This window comes from Lissotriton vulgaris, chromosome 2_1 (assembly GCF_964263255.1).
Source record: "Lissotriton vulgaris chromosome 2_1, aLisVul1.2, whole genome shotgun sequence".
Taxonomy (NCBI): domain Eukaryota; kingdom Metazoa; phylum Chordata; class Amphibia; order Caudata; family Salamandridae; genus Lissotriton; species Lissotriton vulgaris.
In genome coordinates, this window is record NC_141687.1 from 1,678,867,663 (window position 1) to 1,678,889,746 (window position 22,084).

The window sequence follows — 22,084 nt, forward strand, 5'->3', positions numbered from 1 at the left end:
GTCTTTGAAAGCGGCTTTCTTGGCAGTCCCGATCAGTTGGTGGTGTATGCGGGTGGCGTTTTTGAAGGCGTCCCTGGTGCTGGTGTTTGGGTCTTTTTTCCAGGCCTTCTCAAGGGAGCGACAGAGTTTCTTGGATTTCTTAAGATCATCGTTGAACCAGGGGGCGTTTTTGTTGCCTAGTTTGATTTGACGTTTTTTCAGGGGTGCTAGGTTGTCGGCGCTGTTGGTTAGCCATTAAGTGAGGTTAATGGCTGCTTGGTTGGGGTTCGAAGAGTGGGCAGGGGGGTTTTGAAGAAGCGATGAGGAGATCTGGTCGATGGTGATTTTGTTCCAGTTTCTTCGCAGAGTAGGTTGAGGGTGGTTGTGGGTTGTGGTCTTTTTGTAGATAAAGTGAACGCAGATGTGGTCCGTCCAATGGAGAACTGTGGTGTGACTGAAGGAGATATGTTTGCTGGAGGTGAAGATGGGGTCGAGTGTGTGACCTGCATTGTGGGTGGGGGTATTAACAAGTTGTTTGAGTCCGAGGTTGGCGAAATTGTCCAGAAGGGTGGTGGTGTTGCTGTCGATGCTCTTTTCCAGGTGAAAATTGAGGTCTCCCAATAGAATGTAGTCCTCGGAGGGGAGGGCGTGTGGGGTGATAAAGTCAGTGATGTCTTCACAGAATTGTGCACGGGGTCCTGGTGGTCTGTAGAGGAGGGTGCCTCTGAGTGTGGTCTTGGGGTCGGTGTGGATCTGGAAGTGAAGGTGTTCGGCGCTAGCAAAGTTGACGTCTGAGCTGGTTGAGATGCGGATGGAATTCTTATGGACGATAGCGATGCCTCCTCCTGTTTGCTTGGTGCGGTCTTTTCGGATGATCTTGTAGCCTTCCGGGATGGCGATGGTGATGTCTGGGGCTGAGGAGGCGTTCATCCATGTTTCTGTTAGGAAGGCGACGTCCGGAGAGATGGTGTCTAGTAGATTCCAGAGGTCGATGGCGTGTCTGTGGACCGAGCGGGTGTTGAGCAGGATGCATTTTAGGTGGTTGGTGTCAGATCTCTGCTTGGTGTTCGTGGATGGGGAGTTGGTTTTGGTCCTGTCAAACTTGCAGGAGTTGCATGTGAAGGGTCCATGGGTGTGTCCAGGTGCGGCTTGGGCGCAGTTGGGGAGTCGGCCGGGGTTAAGGGCTAAGAGGGTGGAAGCGGCGTATGTAATGCGGGTGGGGTGGATGGTATGGGGGGCAGGGGGTCTGGTGCTGGGCGCGGGCTTGGCACAGACGGGCGTAGACGGGCTTACCTTTAGCGCACCTTCGGCGTGCAAGGGGCGCGACCGCTGCGCGTGAACGCTGCGCGCAAAAGCATCTGTCATAAGTGGGTGGGGAGGGGGGCGGGGCGAGGGAGGAGCAGCTGGGAGGTGGGTGCGTGGTGGAGGGGATGGGCTCCAGGCACAACAACAACAATAATGGCGTCTGGAACTGAAACGTCGACCGGGATGGGGAAATGCTTAAATGTAATGAGTTGGTCAGCGAGGCGCCTGAGGAGCGGAGCACACTATGCAAAGGGTCACAGCAGCAGGTAATAAGAAAACAAAGCGATCGGCAATGCGAGCGAGCACAGGCAATTAAAGTCGAAGAAACAGTGCAGGCAAACAATATAGGCGCTTTGAAGTACAGAAATCAAATCAGTTAATGCAGGCACGGAAAAGCGCTATTGATGTCAGCAGAGCAGCGCTAACGATACCCAAGGTAGAGTAGGTACAGTGAGCAGAGGCAGTAGTGAGCGACCGCTTCTGACGAAGTCAGGACGGTCACAGTGCTTCGGAGGGCAGGGGGGAAGCCTAGCCTCTTAGTGGGAGGGAGAGTAGCTGGGAGGCGGGTGCGTGGTGGAGGGGGCGGGCTCCGGGCACAACAACAACAATAATGGCGGCTGGAACTGAAACGCCGACCGGGATGGGGAAATGCTTAAATGTAATGAGTTGGTCAGCGAGGTGCCTGAGGAGCGGAGCACACTATGCAAAGGGTCACAGCAGCAGGTAATAAGAAAACAAAGCGATCGGCAATGCGAGCGAGCACAGGCAATTAAAGTCGAAGAAACAGTGCAGGCAAACAATATAGGCGCTTTGAAGTACAGAAATCAAATCAGTTAATGCAGGCACGGAAAAGCGCTATTGATGTCAGCAGAGCAGCGCTAACGATACCCAAGGTAAAGTAGGTACAGTGAGCAGAGGCAGTAGTGAGCGACCGCTTCTGACGAGCTCATCATCTCAGTGACTCACTGGAGTACTTTAAATAAACAATAGGATGTAGGAGCACACCGCTGACCTCACAGGCAAGGTTCGCCCTTGGAATTCTGGGAAATGCAGTATCTTGTAGCTCGGTCCGATATTTTTGAGTGTTTCGCCAAGGTTGGCGCAGATAGTGCTGACCTCTAGACACCAGTTTCAGGTTTATTATCCGTCATCAGTAGAGAATACAGTCTTGTACCTCCTGTTGTCTATTTAAAGTACTCCCGTGAGTCATTGGGATGACAAGCTCCTGGATGAAGCACCTGTGCGCCAGGAAGAGGTACCGGACCTGATATAATGCTTGGCAGCCTACTCAGCAAACCCCAAAATACAAGACTGTATTCTCTACTGATGACGGTTAATAAACCAGAAACATGTGTCTAGAGATCAGCACTATCTGCGTCAACCTTCGGGAAACATTCAAAAATATCGGAGCGAGCTACAAGAGACTGCATTTCCCTGAATGCCAGGGGCCAACCTTGCCTGAGAGGTCAGTGGTGTGCTCCCACATCCTGTTGTCTATTTAAAGTACTCCTGTGAGTCATTGAGCTGACAAGCTCGTCAATAAAGCACCTGCATGCAAGTGAGAGGTACCCGACTTGATATAATGTTTGGCAGCCTACTCAGCAAACGCCAAAATACAAGACTGCATTCTCTACTGATGCCAGGGGCGAACCTTGCCTGAGAGGTCAGCGGTGTGCTCCCACATCCTGTTGTCTACATAGTCGACTATGTCTTGCTTAGGAGGTTTGAGATGTGACTCCCATCCCTCCATCACCAAACACAAGGGACCCCTAACTGGATTCCCAAACAGAAGTTTAAAAGGGCTGTAGCCAACACATTCTGTGGGACCTCTCAGAAGGTAAAGAGAAAGCAGGTCAATAGGACATCCCATTTTTACCTAAGCTTTCCTGGGAGGCTTATGATCATGCCCTTGAGGGTTTTGTTGAACCTTTCAACTAACCCATTTCATTGTGGGTGATAGGGTGGTGTGAACTTGTAGTTCATTCCACACTCCTTCCACTTTGCAGTAATGTAACTTGACATAAAGTTGGTACCGCTGTCATTTATGACCTCCTCAGGGAAACTTAATCTGGAAAAAAATTCCCAAGAGGGCCCTGGGCACCACAGGAGCTGTGGTAGATCTAAGAGGTATTGCCAATGGGTACCTAGTGGCAAGGTCCACCACCACTAGAATATAACTATGCCCAGATGCAGTAGGAGGGTTCAGGGATCAATGATACAACTCCCAACGCTCTCAAAGGGAACCCCCACCACAGGTAGTGGTATGAGGGGGGTCTTTGTAGTACGACCTGACTTACCACTGGCTTGATAGGTGGTACAGGAGTGACAACACTCCTTTGTGTCCTCTGACATGTGAGGCCAGTGAAAGTGAGGGACCAACCTGTCCCAAGTCTTACTTTGGCTTGGGTGTCCTGCCAAGGAAATGTCATGTGCCAAGGTGAGTAGGAAGCCCCTAACCTTCAGAGGTATGACCAACCTCCTGGTGGCACCAGACTTGGGGTCTCTGCCCTCTGAGTATAGGAGTCCCTCATCCTAATATATCCTGTGAAATCCACTGACACTACCAGCAGCTTCAGCAGCAGCTTTCTGTCTGAGGGGTTCAAGAGAGGGACAGGTTTACAGCTCCAAAATAAAGTCTGCCCTGGATGGTCCCCCTGTCCCCAAGAACTTAACCTGATCCAGTTAAATTTCCTCTGAGACAGTTTCTTCACAGGGACTGAGGGTAATCTCTCTCAAGAGATTGATCCTCACACTGAGTCTGGGGGTAAGACACAGTCTTACCCCTCCTGCTCTTTCTTTTGGAAGGCCCTTAGTCTATTGTTCCAGGATCCAGGGCCTTGTCAGTGATAACCAGTTTGGCCTACGACCAGTTCACACCAAACACATATGCTGTTGTGATGCTCAGCATTGCTGCATGAGTCCTTAAATCTACTTCAGCCCAGGCTGATGTTTCCAAAACAATGCCCAACAAACACTCCACTGCATGGTCTGAGTTAACCACAACTTTCTTAGCGTCAGTTACCCATCCCCAGCTGAAGTTAACAACTGTCTAGGAAGGATCAGTCCTGACATTGTTAGCATTGGTCATTTGGTACATTTCTCCAAGTATGATTTGGTCAGGGCCCACAAGGATTCTCTGTCACCAGAGTGACACTTGCATCTGTGTCCCTGTATGCCATGGCATCCTTGCCATTGATCAAAGGCTTTGGTCTGTATTTGCCCATCTTACTAGGATAACAAATAAGGTGGCAAGATTCATGCCACCATCATAGACAAGCACAGCCTAAGCTGGAGTTCTGACTAGTCCAGAACCTACCTCAGAGTGAAATGTTAACCCAACTATTTCCAACTAAAGGCAGGCCTGTAGTTACATTTTGCATGGCCTCTCATGGGTGTCATAATACATGTGTCAGCACATGGGAGGCCTCTGGTGTAGGTACCCATGCCCTGGGTACATGGGTACCATATACTAGTGACATAACAGTTTAGGGAGAAAGCAGATATAATGGGGTCTTGATTAGCAGGATCCCAGTCAGACTAGTCAAAAACAGTATCACATAAAGCAAAAATTGGGGGTAACAATAAAAAGCAGATCCTACTTTCCTACACCCTGCCTGAGGACTAATGGAGGGAGCAAACATCTGCTCTTAGCTGGTGGGAGAGTAGAACCAAAGCACATGGTCACAAGTTCTTACCTGGTTACAGGGGTTGCCAGTGCAGATATGCACCTCAGCGTGGAGGTAGAGGGTATTTGTGATCTGGAACACTTCAACCTTAAATTGAGCCTCAGTGTTGTGACCGTTCACTACAATAGTCAATTTGTCACCCATTTGAGCACTGGGGCACCTGTGGAAAAAGCAGAAGAGGGAAGTAGCCGGGGTCGCATCCAGACACTAATCACAGTCAGCCCTACTCTGATCCTTGTGTCCTGACTCCTGACTGCTACAGCCCATCCACAGTCATTGCGCTGCCCCTGGTGCACAGTCTGTAAGGCTTGGTCCACATAAAGAAGGTTTGGGAAAACCCAAAGCAAATGTTTGGTCCTGTATCATGATGCAGCTCCTCTCACAATACGAAGTCATTGCAGGATTAATGAGGGGTCTACTTCACCCTACATGGCAGAAAAAGAGTGGAGACATTTAAGCTAATGATGCAGAAATACTGAGCCCAGGACACGTAACCTTAAACTGCGGGTTCAGTAAGGGTCATAGACCATGGTGGAAACGGGACCGACTGACCTCAGGTCGGCGGCCCGATCGCCTAATTATGATGCGACCGCACATGGTGCGGTAGCATACTCTAATTCCTTGATGGGAGCTTGTGTTATGAGCAGAAACCACCCGTAACACAAACTCTCATAGAGGAATGGAAGTCTGTGTTAATCCCTGCACCCCGTGGTAGGCACCTCAAGGTGCCCACCTCAAGGTGCCTACAACAAGGTGCAGGGATCAACAAGAAGGCACCTATAACGAGCCCTCTGCCCCCAACCGGAGGCCAAAAACAGAAGGGGGCCTTGCTAGGGGCCGCCAAATACGCTTTCCGACAGGGTTTCCAATGTAGAAAGACCGGCATGGAAACCCTGCTGGAAAAAATGCATCATAATCTAGAAGACAGAAATACCTTCCATTTGGAGTACAGTCCAGTTTCGGACTGGCAGATGGGCTCCTGGAGTCTGTCAGAAGTCAGCTGGAATGACCGGCAGGTTTCATTTCCGACCGGCTGCACCCTAATCAGCTGGGTGAAAATGAAACCCACAATGAGGCCCGTAAAGCCTCCGACCTATTGTTGGAGGCTTTACGGACCTCATCATCATCATCATCAGCCCCTCAATAGTGCTCACACTGCAGCAACAATCTGGATAGGTTACTTCACCTTGCACTACAGGGACACTTCACTTCGCACTATAGGAACAGTGAGGGAGATTTTACACCTCGTACTGGAAGTACAGCTGGGGGGTGATACTTCACCTCACACTGCCTGGTCAGTGAGGGGGATAGATTACCTCACACTGCAGGGACAGCGAGGGAGATGAGTCGGGGAGGGGAGACCTCAGCTTACACTGCAGCAACAGTGGGGGGTATACATTACCTTACAGTGCAGAGAAAATTAGTGAGATATTATTCGAAATGCAAGGAGAAGCTTCAGAGGGCACCGCAAGACCAGCATTGTATAGACATGCTGCAAAACACTCGGGGTAGGTCCCCTCACCATGTACTGCAAGAAAGGCGTGTGTTTCACCTCAAAGAGCAGAAACTTCAAGTGCATGATCCTTCCCTCCCTCCCAGGGTACAAGTCGGGAGTGGAAGTGAATGGAAGGCACCTTTGCATTATTTTTAAAGATTGGTCGCTTCCCTTCAGGCTGAGGGCAGGTGAGATGTGTAACCATTGATGTTAATAGGGTCTAGATGTCACCTTATACCCTACCACAAAAGTTGTATATACAGTAGGGATATATTGTCTCAGACTTTTGTACATTTTCAGTGTGACCTCACACCAGACGTTCTTAACTTGCCTCGCAGGTTCTTAATTACCACAAAGCCAATGTCTTTATAGAAAGCACATTCTAATCAATAGTAGCAGCCTTTTTATTACAAATGTACAACTCTCAGAGGCTTCATTTCTAACCCTAAATTGTTTTCTCCTTATATGTGGAAAAATGCACATGATTTACTAAGAGCAAAACTGAAACTTACAAAGTTAGTTTTATATTTCTATGTGTCACTTGGCATATGTTTAGCACTCATACTGTTCGGGGGCCACGTCGGAGCACTAGTATAAAACAAAACATGACCACAATCTCCAGACACCAGGTCACTTTTCAAATATTTTACAGATATTTTTCTTCCACTTAATTTGTCATTCCTGATATGCATTTGTAGTGTAAACTGTAACAGTTCAAGAGGGGGTAGCTTCTTAAATAGATTTCCATATTCCTTAATTTCTGTTCGAGTATCAGGTATTCACTCTTGAACCGTGGCTTCAGTTACACCTACCCGCACCTCCTTTCACTCCAACTCTCCTTGACATGGACACGTTCAAAGGAGACCTGATCACCTTACCCCTGAGCCAATAGGGCTTTGGGGGCTGGCCAACCAACAGGAAGCTTGCCCACCCCCCTGGGGTTTTTGGGTCTTGGTGCCACCCAGAGCCCAATTGGGCTCTAGCTGTTTCATTTGGGCTGGGTGGTACAACACCGGATATTTTGTCGCTCTGTCACCATCTTAGTATGGTGACACAGAAGCTGGTTGGGTGCTGGGTTAGCTGAGCTGGGTGGTTGGTGGTGGGCAAAAAGATTTTTACTGAGGGAGAGGTTTTGGGAAATTAGGAAGAGATGGGGAATGGGGCAGAGAAAGGCAGCAGCAAGCTGTTAGAGATTGCAGGGGAAGGAAGGAGGACATGGAATGAGGGGTGGGGAGGGCAGGCCATGCAACAAATGGGTGCCGGGGTACTAGATGGGTGCAAACACCTTCCTTAGAGATTGAGGGTTGGCTGGAGCGGGCCCCCACAGAGCTTAGGTCAATGGGTCAGAAGATGGGGTTGGTCCAAAAAAAGACAGCCGCAGCACTTGAGAAGGGAGGAAAGGGAGGGATGATGGTCAGGGAAGAAGGTCAGGTAAGGGGCCCAGCCTCTGCCATTGTGGCGGCAGTGCTGGAATGGAGTGTGGGGAGAGCAGGGAGGGAGTGTTTGGGGGGTCATGGGGTGAGGTGTAAGCCACCGGCTGCAGTATATACGTACCGGGGGAAGGTCCTGAGGGGCTTCAGCGCAGCAGGTGATTTTCAGCAGGGTCTGGAGGGAAAGGGGCGAGACAGTTGGGGCAGTGGGATGGTGAAGGGAGCTTAGAAGGGGGGCAGTGGTGTCCGGTTTCTGGGCACTGATAGTAGTTATTCCAAGTCAAATATGCCAGTGAGGATGGATGCACAGGGGAGCAACAACACAGAGGAGAGGTAAGCCTTCTGAAGGGTTTATACATGAATAATACAGGGGTAGGCCCGGGAAACACAGGAATTGGACGGGGATAAGAAGAAAGGGGGGGGCGTGGGAAGTTGACAGGTTGATGGGCAGGAGACAGCATCAGGCAAGGAAGAAATGACAAAGGGAGGCAAGATGACACTGGGGGGCAAACAGACGAGAAAAAAGAGAGCCATGAGATAAAACTTAAGAGGCTACCATACATGGGGGTGACAAAGCCATTAGGAGCCCACATCATGTTAACGACAAAAGAAAAAACTTGAAAAGGGGAGTATGTAGACATGCTGAAGTGGCTGAACAGGGAGTTAAGGGCAAAAGAGGGCTCAAAGGAAGAAGAATTAGAGTTGGCCAAAAGACCTAAAGAAGCCATGGCCATTGAAAATTGTTTGGCGGCTTTCCTGATGTTCTCAAGTGTATATTGCGAGAAATTCCTAGAGAGGTGTGTGTCTATTTTTAAATACATGGATGTAATATAGAGATCGCAGGTGATGTATGGGGGCTACGCTTGGTCCCATTATGATGAGGAGTTCATGGCGAAACTTGCGTTGGACCCAGAGGCGAAGTAGGGCGAAATAGGAAATAGATGCAGACTTGCATCAGCAGACAATGGGGGCGATTAAGTTTGGGAAAACCACTTATACGGCCAGTGGGCTTCCCCAGGTGTACCACCCCACCGAGGGGGGTGAGATACGCAGCCAAAAGTTCAGGGAGTGGGCAATGAACATGCTGGGATTTTAACAAAGGATCATGCGCATGGGAATACTGCAAATTCAGGCATGAGTGCTCGAAGTGTGCAGGCAGACACCTATTGGTGCAATGTTATGGGGCAGGCTATAATGGCCAGGGCCATCAGTTTAGCCAAGGTACACAGCAAAATGCAGGGAGCAGGGGAGGTAGAGGTGCACAAAGCATTATGGGAAAAGCCTCATACACTCATTAACCAGCAATGCTTAAAGCAGTGTTTGGCATACTATCCCTATTGGGAGGATGCCACACTGTTGAGAGTTAGGTTTGAAGAAGGTTTCAAGCTAGGATATGAGGGTCCGCTAGGAGGGCAGACCATTTGCTCGGTAAACAGTTTGAAGGGAAAATATTTGCGGAAAAAGCGCTACCAATGGGCTGCTACTTATCCCGTGCATTGCTCGATCATTTCAGCTCCTTATTGCAATAGATTTTCTCGTGGCAGATAGGTAAAGAGACAGTGGCACCCTACCTTGACGACTTTTCCTGGTGGGCCAACAAGGATCGGCTGACTCTCAGCAACAGCTGACAAGTTTTCAAGAGCTCATGGGCCGATTGGGAGTGCCCTTGGTACCAGAGAAGACGCAAGTTCCAAATACGGTGTTGTCATTTCTTGGCATTGAGTTGGAATCGGGGGCAATGGAGGCATGCCTACTGAATGATAAGAAGTTGCTTATGATGATGCTGATAGATGATATGCTGGCTAACTGAAAAGTGCTGGTCAGGGAAGTTTAGGTGCTGCTGGGACATCTCATCTTCGAATGCAGAATAGTACGGGCAGGTAGGACCTTTTGTAGAAGATTGGGAAGGTCATTGGTGACCTTACGTTGTCACATCATCACTTGCGTCTGCCCGAAGGGCCAAAGGAAGATTTATGCATATGGCACACATTTCTGGAGGATTTTAATGGCATCCCAATGGTGAAGCCCAAAGAATGGGAGTGCGATGTAAACATATACTGAGATGCAAAAGGAGCAGGGGGTGTCAGTTTGTAATGACAAGGTAGATGTTGCCCGTAGCAGTGGCCAGGACACTGGAGGAACAGAGGAAGGAGGATTGCCCTTTGGAGCTATTTCCCCTCGTAGTTGCAGTTGCAGTATAGGAACAGGACTTAGCACACAGGAAGGTCATTTCAGGGTGGACAACATGGCAGTGGTGCAAGTGGTGAACATGCAATCTGCAAGGGATGCACAGGTGCTTAAGCTTAAGCTGATGCAGGTGTTTGTACTCAGCTGTTTGAAACATGACATTTTGTTTCAAGCCAGGCATGTACCAGGTGTGGGCATGACATTGCGGATGCTTGGGGGCATATTAGCAACAACTTGCGATAGTTATTGCAAACCGCGCTTAGCACAATTTTTTAATCACCTCCTATCGCTGGATTTTATAGCGGAGATAACGCAATATTACCAACGTTTACCTCCAGGGCGATAAAAAATCCAGCAATCGCGGCGAGTCCCATCTTTAACGTGAGATTTCCAGCTTTAAAAATCCTATCGCTAAGGAAAATCTCGCTTATAGGGGTTATAGGCAGGTGGGGACTTAGCCGTGAACTATCATGGCAAAATCAGGTTTTTACCAGGTGTAAAATCCTGGCGCTAATCGCGATTAGCTCACTTTTTTTATTGCGTCGTGGGCATTGCTAATAGGCGATAGCTGTGTTAGCGACTGCTTCCAGTTGCTACCAAATTGGATACGCCCACTTTGCGTGTCATTAGCGATAAATATCGCTGGCATGCAAGGCGGGCCCCAAACCGGTCGCTATCGCCTGGAAGCTGTTGCTAACTGCTGTTAGCGACAGCTTGGTAATTGGGCGATAATAAAATCGCCACTTTATCGGCAAAAAGTGCTGATAAAGCAGCGATCTGGCCCCTGCTAATATGCCCCTAGATCTCGTTCAGAGTGGGAGAGGTTCCATGGTCTAGCCATAGAGGTGGACAGCTCCCAGAATCCAGTGCCAATAGGGATGTGGTCCATAGGAGAGAAAGGATGTTCCAATTGGTGGTAGGGACTTTAGCTATTTCCACTCCGAAGGCATATAAACAGGCATAGTGGGAATTTCTAGAAGGGGGCACATATGAGGACAGACAGGTGGGCAAGGGAAGACGATGCGATACAGTTTATTTTTTCAATGATTGACAAAGGTTTGTCAAGGGTCACAATCGCAGGCGAGCTGGCAGGGATCACTTTCATGGGGAAGCTGTGGTGGGGGATACCCTAACAGTGAATGAATTGGGCTGACATATTCTACAGGGCTGTGTCAGGAAGAGAGGGGCTAAGCCATGAGTGAGGAGACCAGTGTCTAAGGCGTTGTTGTTAGGTCTACTAGGTGTCATTCCGAGCATTTGCAGGAATCATGATCAAAAAGTATGGTTTTCCACATTAATGCCTTGGATGCATTTTGGGGCTTTCCAAGTTTCAGAATTTCTGGAAAGGAAGGGCATCCCGTGTGTGCAATGGAACAAAGTAGCAATAGGGGAAGGGGAGATGGCAGTGAAGGTAAAACAATCTAAAACAGACCAAAGGGGAGCAGGAAAGTGGGTAGTGTTGGGAGCCACAGGTGACGGGTATATACACCCTGTCCTCTGGGAGTAGACTATGAGAGAGAGGTGCGCCCCAGGTAACGGGGCAGTTTTTTTGCAGGGGCTCTGGCCACATGGTGTCAGCGTCACAGTTATTGTGGGTGATGGGGAGAGCTCGGTTGTATTACGGGAGACCCCAGGCGACTATGGTACCCGCTCTTTTTGGATCAGGGTAACAACAGATGCAGCAAAACAGGGCTGGCAGAAGGGCAGGTTAATGCACTTGGGGCGGTGGACAAAGGATTGTTTTAAAAGATACACCAAGCTGCGGGAGGCAGGGTTGGCGGATGCCTAGTTTTTCTATGATCCTACACATGTGTCTTTACAGGTGCAGTGGCATGGCCAGCATTGGCGGAGCTGTCCATGTAGATAGTTGGCCATTCTTTCATTAAATGGGCCAAGTGCCATGAATTGAGCAAAGGGAAAGGTTTGAGCCTTGGATTGGACACTTCATTTTTTAATGTTTCTTGGCAGGGAAAGAGGGGTATGCGATGGCACAAATTGTTTCAGGTTTTGAACAAGTTAATCAAGGGCAACATTTGTCCGGATGTTTAGATTTTACACCTGGGGGAGAATGACCTAGTGGTGGCGCTGTTGAAACAAATGAAAAGGGACCTTTTGGAGATTAAACAGCAGTGGTCAGGGTGTTATGTCCTTTGGTCAGAGTTCATTCGGAGAGGACAGTGGAGGGGGCAGCAAGACCCACTGCAATAAACAAGGCTAAGAGAAAAATAAATAGAGATATGAGACTTCTTTGAGAGAAAGAAGGTTTTGGGAGATTGGAGCACCCTGAGTTGAGGTATGCAGCTGTATATTTTTTCAGGGATGATAGGGTGCATTTGTCTCGCTACGGGATGGAAATCTACCTCATTCAGATAAAAAGAGGTCCTGGATAGGTCATTGGACATAAAAAAGTATCCTAAGAGGTCCTAGTTTTTGGGGGTCAGAAAAGTCAGGGGCAGGCAGAGACTTTCTGAGTGGCGTTTGGTAACCAGTTTTACTTGTTTACAGGTTCAGTTTATGATTGGGATCAAGTACTCCGGGAGCAGGCAATAAGGGGAAGTTAACATAGGAAATGGTTAGTTAGGAAGATGTTTTAGGGAAGTAGGTAAGAGGTTACCAGGTTAAAGTTCAACAGTTAATGACCGAGTGTGGGGTTATAAATAGTTGCAAGGAAGTGAAAAGGGGAAACTTAGGGGTGGGGGCAGGAGGCATGGTAGGGGACCAAATGTATAGTGAGGTTTCGTTTTGTACGGCGAAGGTCAATGAAATTAGTTTTTGAGGTGTAGCTGTTTTCAATAAAGCTGCCTCTTTCACACAATCAGAGCCTTTTTTATGGTCTGTGCTGCGCCCCCCTTTGGCCTGATGACTACACTTGGGCAGCCTGCCCTACATAGCACAAGCAGCAGGCCAGCTCCTCAATCACAGGGCCCTGGCAGGTTCTCTTCCGGTACTCACCCGCCAGTGATAATGTCATAGGACGTGGTGGCATTGGGGTCACTGGTCCTAGTGGCGTACAGATGCATCACCAAAACTGAGAATTGTGATGGATCGAGGTCTGGTATCGACACAGAAACATACAGGGGGTCTTGAACATTGACAGTCATTGTTGTCTGGTTGTAAGGGATGGTGAAGCTGGAATCCGTGTAGGCGACCATGAAAACGTTCTCTCTTTCATCACCCCCAGGGAGTGGGCTGGATGTCACCCTGAAATGGTAAAAGACAAGAGTGAGTTGTCCCTACTGCTGCTGAATGTGTCACAGACATATTTTGACTCGAGTTCAGCTGTTCAGACACCACCTGCTGCAGCCAGGGAATGTCAGGATACAAACCTCTATAGATTCTCCACAAGAGTTGTCCAAAGAAGGCTCAGAACAGCTTGATTCAAAGGAGGTAATTGGGATATCCACATGAAATGATTTAAATGTAATTAATCTTAATGGAAATCATGGACACAGTAAATCCTAATCCTATAAATGTGGCATAGCTCCCACTCTCCTGGCTCTATGATGCACATACCCTTCTCCGACATAAACAGCATGACAGGTGAAATATACGGCCAGATGTAGGTAAATTCATTTTAATGAGTCCTTAATAGCGATTTTTACCGAATCGCTATTAAAGACTCACTAAATTAAATGTAGGTAGGAATCGCAAAAATATTTGCGATTTCTTAATATTCCTTAATTGCGAATCGCAAATTGAGATTCGCAATCAAGGAATACCGGGGCATATGTATCAAATTCCGTCATTGCGATTCTCAAATATCGATTTTTAGAGAATCGCTATTTGAGAATCGCAAAACGGGATGTAATAAAAAATTTGCAAATATTTTGCGCTTCCTTGGCATTCCTTAATTGCGTTTAGAAAATTGCGAATCGCAATCAAGGAATACCTTCCCATTCATTCCTAAGGGCTAGGAGGCCCATAGGAATGAATTGGAAGACATTCTCAATTTGCGATTTGCAATTTGAGAATCGCAAATTGAGAATGCAATTTCAAGGGTGTCAAAAGGACACCCTGTTGCACCCCTGAATTATGTATGTGTACACATGTGGCACACATACATGCCTTAAGGGCATGTGTGTGCACCACATATCACTTTGAAAAATACAAAAAAGTGCATTTTTCAAAGAAATCACTAATTACCATCAACTTGAAGTTGGTGGTAATTTGCGATTTCTTAAGGCCAAATTGCACTTTTTCTGTGCTTCATACATGGCATTAAAGGAATCACAATTCACCATTACTTAAATGCAATCGTAAAGTAGAGAATCACAAATTTTGTGATTCTCTAATTTGCGATGCCCTTTTTGGGATGATACACCCCAAAAGGCCTTTTCCCGTTCTCAAACGGGCCGATTCTGAGAAACGCCCCATTTGCGAATGGGAAAAGGGCTTGATATATATGCCCTATCATCCCATTCATTCATATGGGCCAAGAGGTCCATAGGAATTAATAGGATTTGCGCCCGTAATTTGCAAGTAACCAAGAGGCACTCGAAAATTCCAGGCGCAATTTCAAGGGTTCCAAAAGGACACCCTGTTGCACTCCTGAAATGTGCATGTGTGCACATGTGGCGCATATACTTGCCCTAAAGGCATGAATGTGTGCCTCAAGGCACTTTTAAAAATGCAATAAAGTGCTTTTTCAAAGGAGATCGCTAATTACCACCAACTTGAAGTTGGTGGTAATTAGCGATTCCTTAAGGCTAAAGTGCACCTTGTTTTGTGCTACTTAAATTGCATTGAAGGAATCGCAATTTGTGATTCCTTAAATGCAATCGCAAAATAAGGAATCAAAATTTTTGCGATTACTTATTTTGAGAGGTGGTTTAATCTTACCTACATTGCTCAGAGTCAAATTGGTATCGCAAAGGCTGAAATTCCACCAATTTCGGCGTTTGCGGTCGCTATTTGGATTCCTACATCTTGCCCATAATCTCAGGGGAGGGTTCTGAAGCGCTGGGTCCTTTTGGCAATGGTGGGGATTACAGCTTTCCAGTTAAAATGGTTTCCGCTGGATACACTGGAACACTGGGCTTTTAAATGACCCACAGGGGAAAAACAAAGGTATTGTTTTAAATAAATCACCAGTTACTGTCAGCCACAGTGAAATCAACTGATATTTTCAGCATAGCAGGCCAATAGGAGTCCAGAATTCCTTAGAAGAGACACTAGATCCAGAACCATGTGTACTGGCACTTTCACCATGGCACTTACGAGAGAAGGGGCATGGGCTGTAAATATAAAGCCAGCGATAGAGCCAGTCACATGCCAAGACTCTGAGTCAGTTTCGATTCAGGAGGGCACAATCCAGGCCACATATCCAGGACAAATATTGAATGTACAAATGATTCCCTTTTAGATCTCTTGCTTGTAAATGTGTCTTTTGTGACTCTGATGACAATATCTGGCATGGGCCAGGGTTGGATACTGCTGACCTACTCCTGCTAGTTATTAGCGGGAAAGGTGTGCTTCTAACTGAATTTAGTGTTAATGATCCCTTTTTAACAGACAAGGAACAACACACGACTTCCACTGAAGTGCAATAACATGGAGCTAGTGTGTAGTAACCTTCCCATAAATAATAAGAATTAAAATGTTATGCTGTTGTACATTTCAAACAAAGGCATGTGTTCTTCCGCTGCAGTGCTATTGAAGGTAATTGGGCATTCATTTGACGAGAACAAGAAGGGGCCACTATTTCAGATTGAACCAAGAAAGAAAATTGGAGTAAAAGCAAACATTTATAAATAAAAAGTTAAAGCATCTTTTTGTTTAAATGCCCAATAGGACACTGTGTAACTAGTTTCCACCCAAACGCCATATTGGATTCTATATTACTGCAACCCCAAGTGTTCAAATGGAATTAGAACATTGGAATGTTGGGAGCTCCATTGAAAACAATGGAGTGCTCTGGGCTTATAATGGCTGGTATAAGCCTGGAGCTCCAACATTCCAAAGTTTCTTTGTTCACTGCTCTGGCTGTGAACAAAGGCTTCAGGGAACCTGAGGGGATTCCAATCCCCTCACGCTCCCAAAAGGCTTTTTTTTTTTTTAGAACATTCTGTCCTCTAGTGATAGAATGTTCTAATAGCCTTGTAGCCCTTCGTAGAGGGCTATACCGATATTAAAGTCCCTCTCCCTTGTTAAAGGCCCTCGCCGCGCTGGAGAGGGCCTTTAATAGCTGGTATAGCCCTCTACGAAGGGCTAAAAGGCAATAGTCTTCATCTGGAACCAGATTACATTGTCCCTCATCGTAACAAAGCAACCTTACGCTGACATCTTCACTATCTCACAAGGGCAGAAACATTTGAAGTAACTGACGAAAAAATATATGATATATCTGTTCAAACAGAGGGAAAATGTGCCCCAGCAGCCCGTGTCCACTGATGTATATTTTGTTTTTGCACTGGCTGGTCAGAGAAAATATCAGTGTGAAAACTGTCCTGTAATGGAACAAGTCTAGGTCGCCTGTGAAAGGGCCAAGACCACACAGAGGGCTTATTCACTCCTTTACACTCATGTTGCAGTCAGTACATCCGAAACATGACATACTCGTCCTCTTACACTCTTGGTGTAATCAGCCAATCCAGCTCATTGCATGCTGATCTCATCGCATTGTATATTCAGCCCATGACACAGATGACATGCTCACCCCATAAAACTCGAGGTGTGATCACCCCACCCCACTCATTGCAGGATCGCCCCGCCTCATCCCACCCCAATCATTATGGGCTCACCCCATCATACTCACGGTGTGATCAGCCCAATCCACTCATCATCATATGCTCGCCGTATCCCACTCATCACATGTTCACCCCCATCACACTCATTGTGTGACCAGCCCATCCCACTTGTTTCCGGCTCACCTCATCATAATCATGTTGTGATTAGCCCACCCCATTCGTTACGTGCTCGACCCATCACTTGCGGTGTGATCAACTCATTCCATACATTTACATTTGTAGCAGTGTGATGGGGTGGATGGGTATGTGGAAAGGATATGAGCAGGAAAAGGCATACGTAACGTTGATCCTCGAAACGAGCCCTGATGGAGCCACCTTTGCCGGGATTGTGAGATTATTGGAGTAAAACACATGGGTGCCGTTGAACTGCAAGTGAAAAAAGAGACATTAAGAGATCACATCGCACACTCAGGTAAAAAAGGACGTTATAACAGATCATGATGGCACACACCAAGGGCTGTAAGAAGATGTGACAGACACATGGCGGGGTGATACATGGAGATCAGAAGGGTGCCCAGTCCATGAGGGTAGGAGATGGGGGTACCTATTAGGGCACAGAACAGCATCCCTAGGCATGCTGGACACTTTCATCAGATGAGTTCCTGCATATTAATTAAGAGGTTGCTGACGAGGCAAAAAGGTGCAGGGGTTGACACCATGAAGAGCTCCGTTTTAACTAGAACTGTGCAAAACCGCAGGAGTTAACTTCTACCAGTTTTGAAACAAAAGCAAGAAGATTTGATGTCACTGAATGCATAATTAAGACTCATTCACAATTTCATACATTTACAAGATAATGAATGTTTCCCCATTTCACCAATGCTGATTATAGTTTCACACACACCTGGATCGAACTACTCTTGCTGATTGTGAAGGGCAAGAAAGGGAGAGGTCTGTCAAAGGACGGAGGTTCCCGTAGGGGCATATAGACCTCACTTTCAGGCCACTGGAAGGCCGGAAGAGGTTTCCCCGATCCCACCATTGGAGCTTACGCCTCATTGGCTGTGAACTGTGATAGCCCGTGAACATGCATGTGCCATGTAAATCTTTCGTTGCTGCCTGTTTTTCGGTTTTCTTTTTTATTTGGGTTGCTCACTTCCCTACCGCCCCTGATCCAGTATGCAGAAATGATCGGTCGTGCATGTGGAGCGACTGCGCAGAAGCTGCTCTCACCGTCAGTTTGTTCCCACAGATCGCTGAGGAGGTGGCGGTGGAGACAACCACCTGCGCAGGGCTGACGCCCTCAACCACTCGTGCACCTCTGCAGGTCGGGTCCAGAAGGTGCAAATTGGCCGAATCAAACTTGCGCTTCTCAAGCTGGCACTTGCTCACGCTCAGCTTCATCTGGTCTGACAGGCACTGCACCGTGGGCTCTGGAGGAGAAGCTGTAGAGGAAGACAGAGGCAGGAGAGTTCAAAACAGGGACAATCAGGAAACAGGTGAGGAGAAACAAACAAAAGGCGTGTAAAAGAAAATCAGGGGACACTGAAACTTTGCTAGTCGATTTTCTGTCTGGAACTGCCCCTTACCCACCTTCCTTACGTCCCAGATATTCGTTTTGAGGCTGAGTGCACGTGGATGGTACACATGTTCAATCAAAATAAAGGGAAGGGGTAGAAAGCTAGGTATGTATTGGAATAATTTCTGATATGTAGTAGCTCCTACTGCAGCCATTTCTTATCGTTTGCTGCCGTGTGAAGTGTTGCCGTGTGAAGTGCAGTGTGTTGTAGGTTGTCAAAAAATAGTCTGTTGCCCACCTCTCTATACATTTTTTCGTTATTGTTAATTTGTAATGTGCATACTCTGATGTTATTTTGGCGTTGTACTGAGCCAGGCAAGATGTCCCCTAGAAACATGTGGACCTACTTGGTGAACCCAAGGAACCAAAAGCCTTACCATAGGGCCCTGGGGTTCTTGAGCGGGGTCGAAAGTGGATGCAGCACAGCTATTTGGTTCTCAGGGGAGGATAAAAACTGTCGGGGAGATTGAATAAAACCAGACAGCTGTTTCGCTTCCATTCTCCTGGCTGAGTCAGCATGGTCTTTCTAGTCTCTCAGGGACCAGGTGAGTAGGTCTTCAATCCAGGAGATGAAATGTGTGACTAATGGGAACTATTCTCAACTGCACTGCCTTTCCAAGATATCACTACTTATAGCCCAGTGCAAACATCATTCTTTTAGTATAGAAAGGTGCCCCTTAGCGCTAGGATGGGGTGTGGGCCAGGAATATTGAATTCAAAATATTGATGGGTCACAACATCATGACCATAATATTGAGGGTCAGACTATCTAAAGGTAAGTTAATATGTGTTTTCTATACGTACCCCATATAGGTACCTTGGCCTTATATATATATTATTATTTTTCAAATGTTCGCCAAATCCTCCGCTCTCCCCACAGCGGGTGCAGCAGCTGCAAGGGCGAACTCGCTAGTATACAATCAACACAGTTCAGAAATTGCTGTGCACTCCGGCCATAATTATCGATGTATTTTTTTTAAATTTAAATCATTACAAACATGAGAATACTGACGAACGCGTTTCAGCCACCTGGCCTTCATCAATGTCCTTGACGAAGGCCAGGTTGCTGAGTTTGGCTGAGTTTGTCAGTATTCTAGTGTTTGTGATGATTTAAATAAAAAAAGACATTGATAATTATGGCCGGAGTGTTCAGAAATTTCTGATCTGTGTTGAAAAAATATATATATCACTCTCTCGCCGTATTCTTATGTACCGAGGCTTGTCTTGCTCTCATTGGTTCCATGCTGGTCATTGATGTGTGAGCTCCACGGGCATGCACCAATCCTAACAAGACCACAAAGGTGCCATTAGTGAGTCTTTAATAGAAGTTTTTCAGTGGCATTGGATCACAGTACCATAATGCATTTCATTTGGTGCATGCTAAACTATCTAGAGTATTTGATCTCCACGATCAGCAATACGGTGGACCATCACCCCTGTGCCTCTGCGAGCCTGGCGCCAGACTCGTAATCTGCCCATAAATCCCTACTTCCCTCTGTGCACTTCCCTAGTCGATATTTCCGCCCAAATATTATGGTCATGATATAGTGAAGCGTCAATATTTTTAATTCGATATTACCTACTGCCATTCAAGGAAGGCCATGCCAATGTTTAAGGTTAAGATTGATGAAGTGAATTATTTCCATTATTTCACTGTATGTACAACGGCCAGGAAAATCTTGCATGGACCCTCATAGTTCTAGGTAGGGTATTTCTGATATTACAAGATGTAGGTATGTCTTGCTAATAATATTGTCAGTTTATTGGCCTAGGTCTTTTTGAAAATGGACGGTTTTATTTAGATTCTAGGAGTTTCATCCATGCTGACTCATTTTTACAGTGTGGCCTGTTATTCAAATTTTGTAATTTCAGATATTTATGTTCTCAAGAACTCCAGTGCCATGAAGCCATTTTGTTATTTCTTTTATGCAGTTTATAAATAAATAAAACATAAATAAACAAACAACCATTCTCAAAAAGAGGACCTGCTAAACTGCCACGCAATTCAAAATTCACCACCCGTTCCACCTCAAAGTGCCATGGCGGAAGGAGAAATTCAAATAGTGCTGGCTGCCCATGGAAGGGACATCAGAATAGCCCATGACTAGACCGGGTTATAGTCAATTTGAAGAAGACCAAGCAAAGGACGTGGAGCTAATAGCCAAGATATATTTGGCCCCCTATGATGGTATAGTGGTGCATGGCTGGAAGGGGTGTTCACCAGGGTACAACCTGCCCTGTGATTAATTGTGAGTAGCTTCCTAACATCGGGTGCTGCTGAGGGCTGTAAAAACACAGTGGAAAGTACACCTGCGGACTTTGTGAAAATCTGGGCAAACTTCGCACATTTTGTGCAGTGCTTTGACATTCACAACTGTTTTAATGGCAGTGAAGAAATAATGATCTAGGGAGAAGAAACATGCAAAATTGTCTTTTGTAGACTTATATTTAAGCAAAATATCCGCCTAAGTAACAATATTGCTGACCTCTAAAATGATAACTATGCTGGGGTAATTAATTGAAATGTATATATTAACTATGTGATAAAATTGCACATGTTTTCCTTTTTACAACAAAAATCAATTTGCAGAGTTAATTCAGCAAAATAATTTGGCGAAAATAAGTTTGATAATTTATGTTTTTGATTCAATACTTGGTGAAAAATTCTACGTAATGACTTTTTTTGCTAAATTCTGTTCAAACAACGATTTAATTAAAATAAATGCAACAAGTCAAGCTGTTTTTTCTCCTGAAGAAACTTTCCTCACAATTTTTCATCCCACAACCAAAAAATCCTCATGAGGTTTGCAAGGTTTTAATAGAATAGGAATGTACATGGAAGGACTGTCTCAGAGCTGCTTTGCTGAAGATCCATCCCCATGATAAACGCATGGCCCGATCTACTCTTCCTGTGTGCAAGCACTGTAGGTTCACTTCTTATGGCTTGAAGTAAAGCTGATAATAGAGGACCTTACTAGAGGTGCTCATGTGAGCTTGAACGGGTCATCTCTTCTCTTACATGCAGAAGTGTACATGGTCAGGTTGCACAAGCAGGTGTTTGCGGTAGTATCAAGATACTCATCTGTGGCACATGGGGGGAACTGAGCCGAGGCTGCAGAGAAAGAGAGGGAAGAAGAGGGAGACAGAAAAGGTACACGTTAGTGAAATCGCTCAGGCCCCTTATCCACCTCAAAACCCTTCTTCAGGGTGCAACGTGCAACAATCCATAAGGGAACCAAAAACACTGTTTACTCGCTCCAGGACTGCCCAGGACTCAGTTATATTTTCATGAAATATGGGGCCTTATGCATGAACACATTTTGGGAAAAATGGGCAAAACCATTTGATGCATCTGGCCCAAAGTACATATGCATAGGTTAAGAATGAACGAAAATCGCAAAATTGCAGCAAAAAGCCTCTCCAGCTGAATGGTGTACAGACATAGGGGTGGATTCCGATTCAGGAAACAAATCCGTACGATGATTCGAATTTGGAGCCGTTTCCGTGCGAATCGTACAAATCTGCCTGAATCGCGTAGTTTGATCCGTAGTAAAAAAATACATCCGAATCGTTGTGAACCGTACAAAAAGCAATGGAAAATCCGTACGATACAGACCGTGAAAGTGAACCGTACGAATCATAAACATGCCGTACGACCCGACAAGTACGATCTGGACCGGGGAATGAGTACGCGATTCGTACGGTAAACGTCGCTTATGAGCAATTCCTACCTAGAG

At 46.4% G+C, this 22,084-nt stretch overlaps 2 protein-coding genes across 4 annotated transcripts in view; both read right to left on the reverse strand.

Annotated features, from left to right (window-relative positions):
• Nucleotides 1-5,113, reverse strand: part of LOC147733078 (uromodulin-like) — a 300,392-nt gene extending 295,279 nt beyond the window's left edge. For all 3 annotated transcript variants that reach the window (XM_086958921.1, XM_086958920.1, XM_086958919.1), the window contains exon 1: nt 4,980-5,113. The gene's annotated coding sequence lies outside the window, so the exon portion shown is untranslated. The remainder of the gene's footprint in view (nt 1-4,979) is intronic.
• LOC147733079 (uromodulin-like) overlaps nt 1-21,228 on the reverse strand; it is a 46,222-nt gene extending 24,994 nt beyond the window's left edge. The window contains exons 1-5 of the mRNA XM_086955649.1: nt 21,183-21,228; nt 18,002-18,213; nt 17,106-17,194; nt 13,035-13,283; nt 4,980-5,130 (exon numbers count right to left, since the gene is read on the reverse strand). Coding sequence (XP_086811775.1) covers nt 4,980-5,130; nt 13,035-13,283; nt 17,106-17,194; nt 18,002-18,213; nt 21,183-21,228 — 747 coding nt within the window. The remainder of the gene's footprint in view (nt 1-4,979; nt 5,131-13,034; nt 13,284-17,105; nt 17,195-18,001; nt 18,214-21,182) is intronic.
• Between the last annotated feature and the right edge of the window lie 856 nt (nt 21,229-22,084).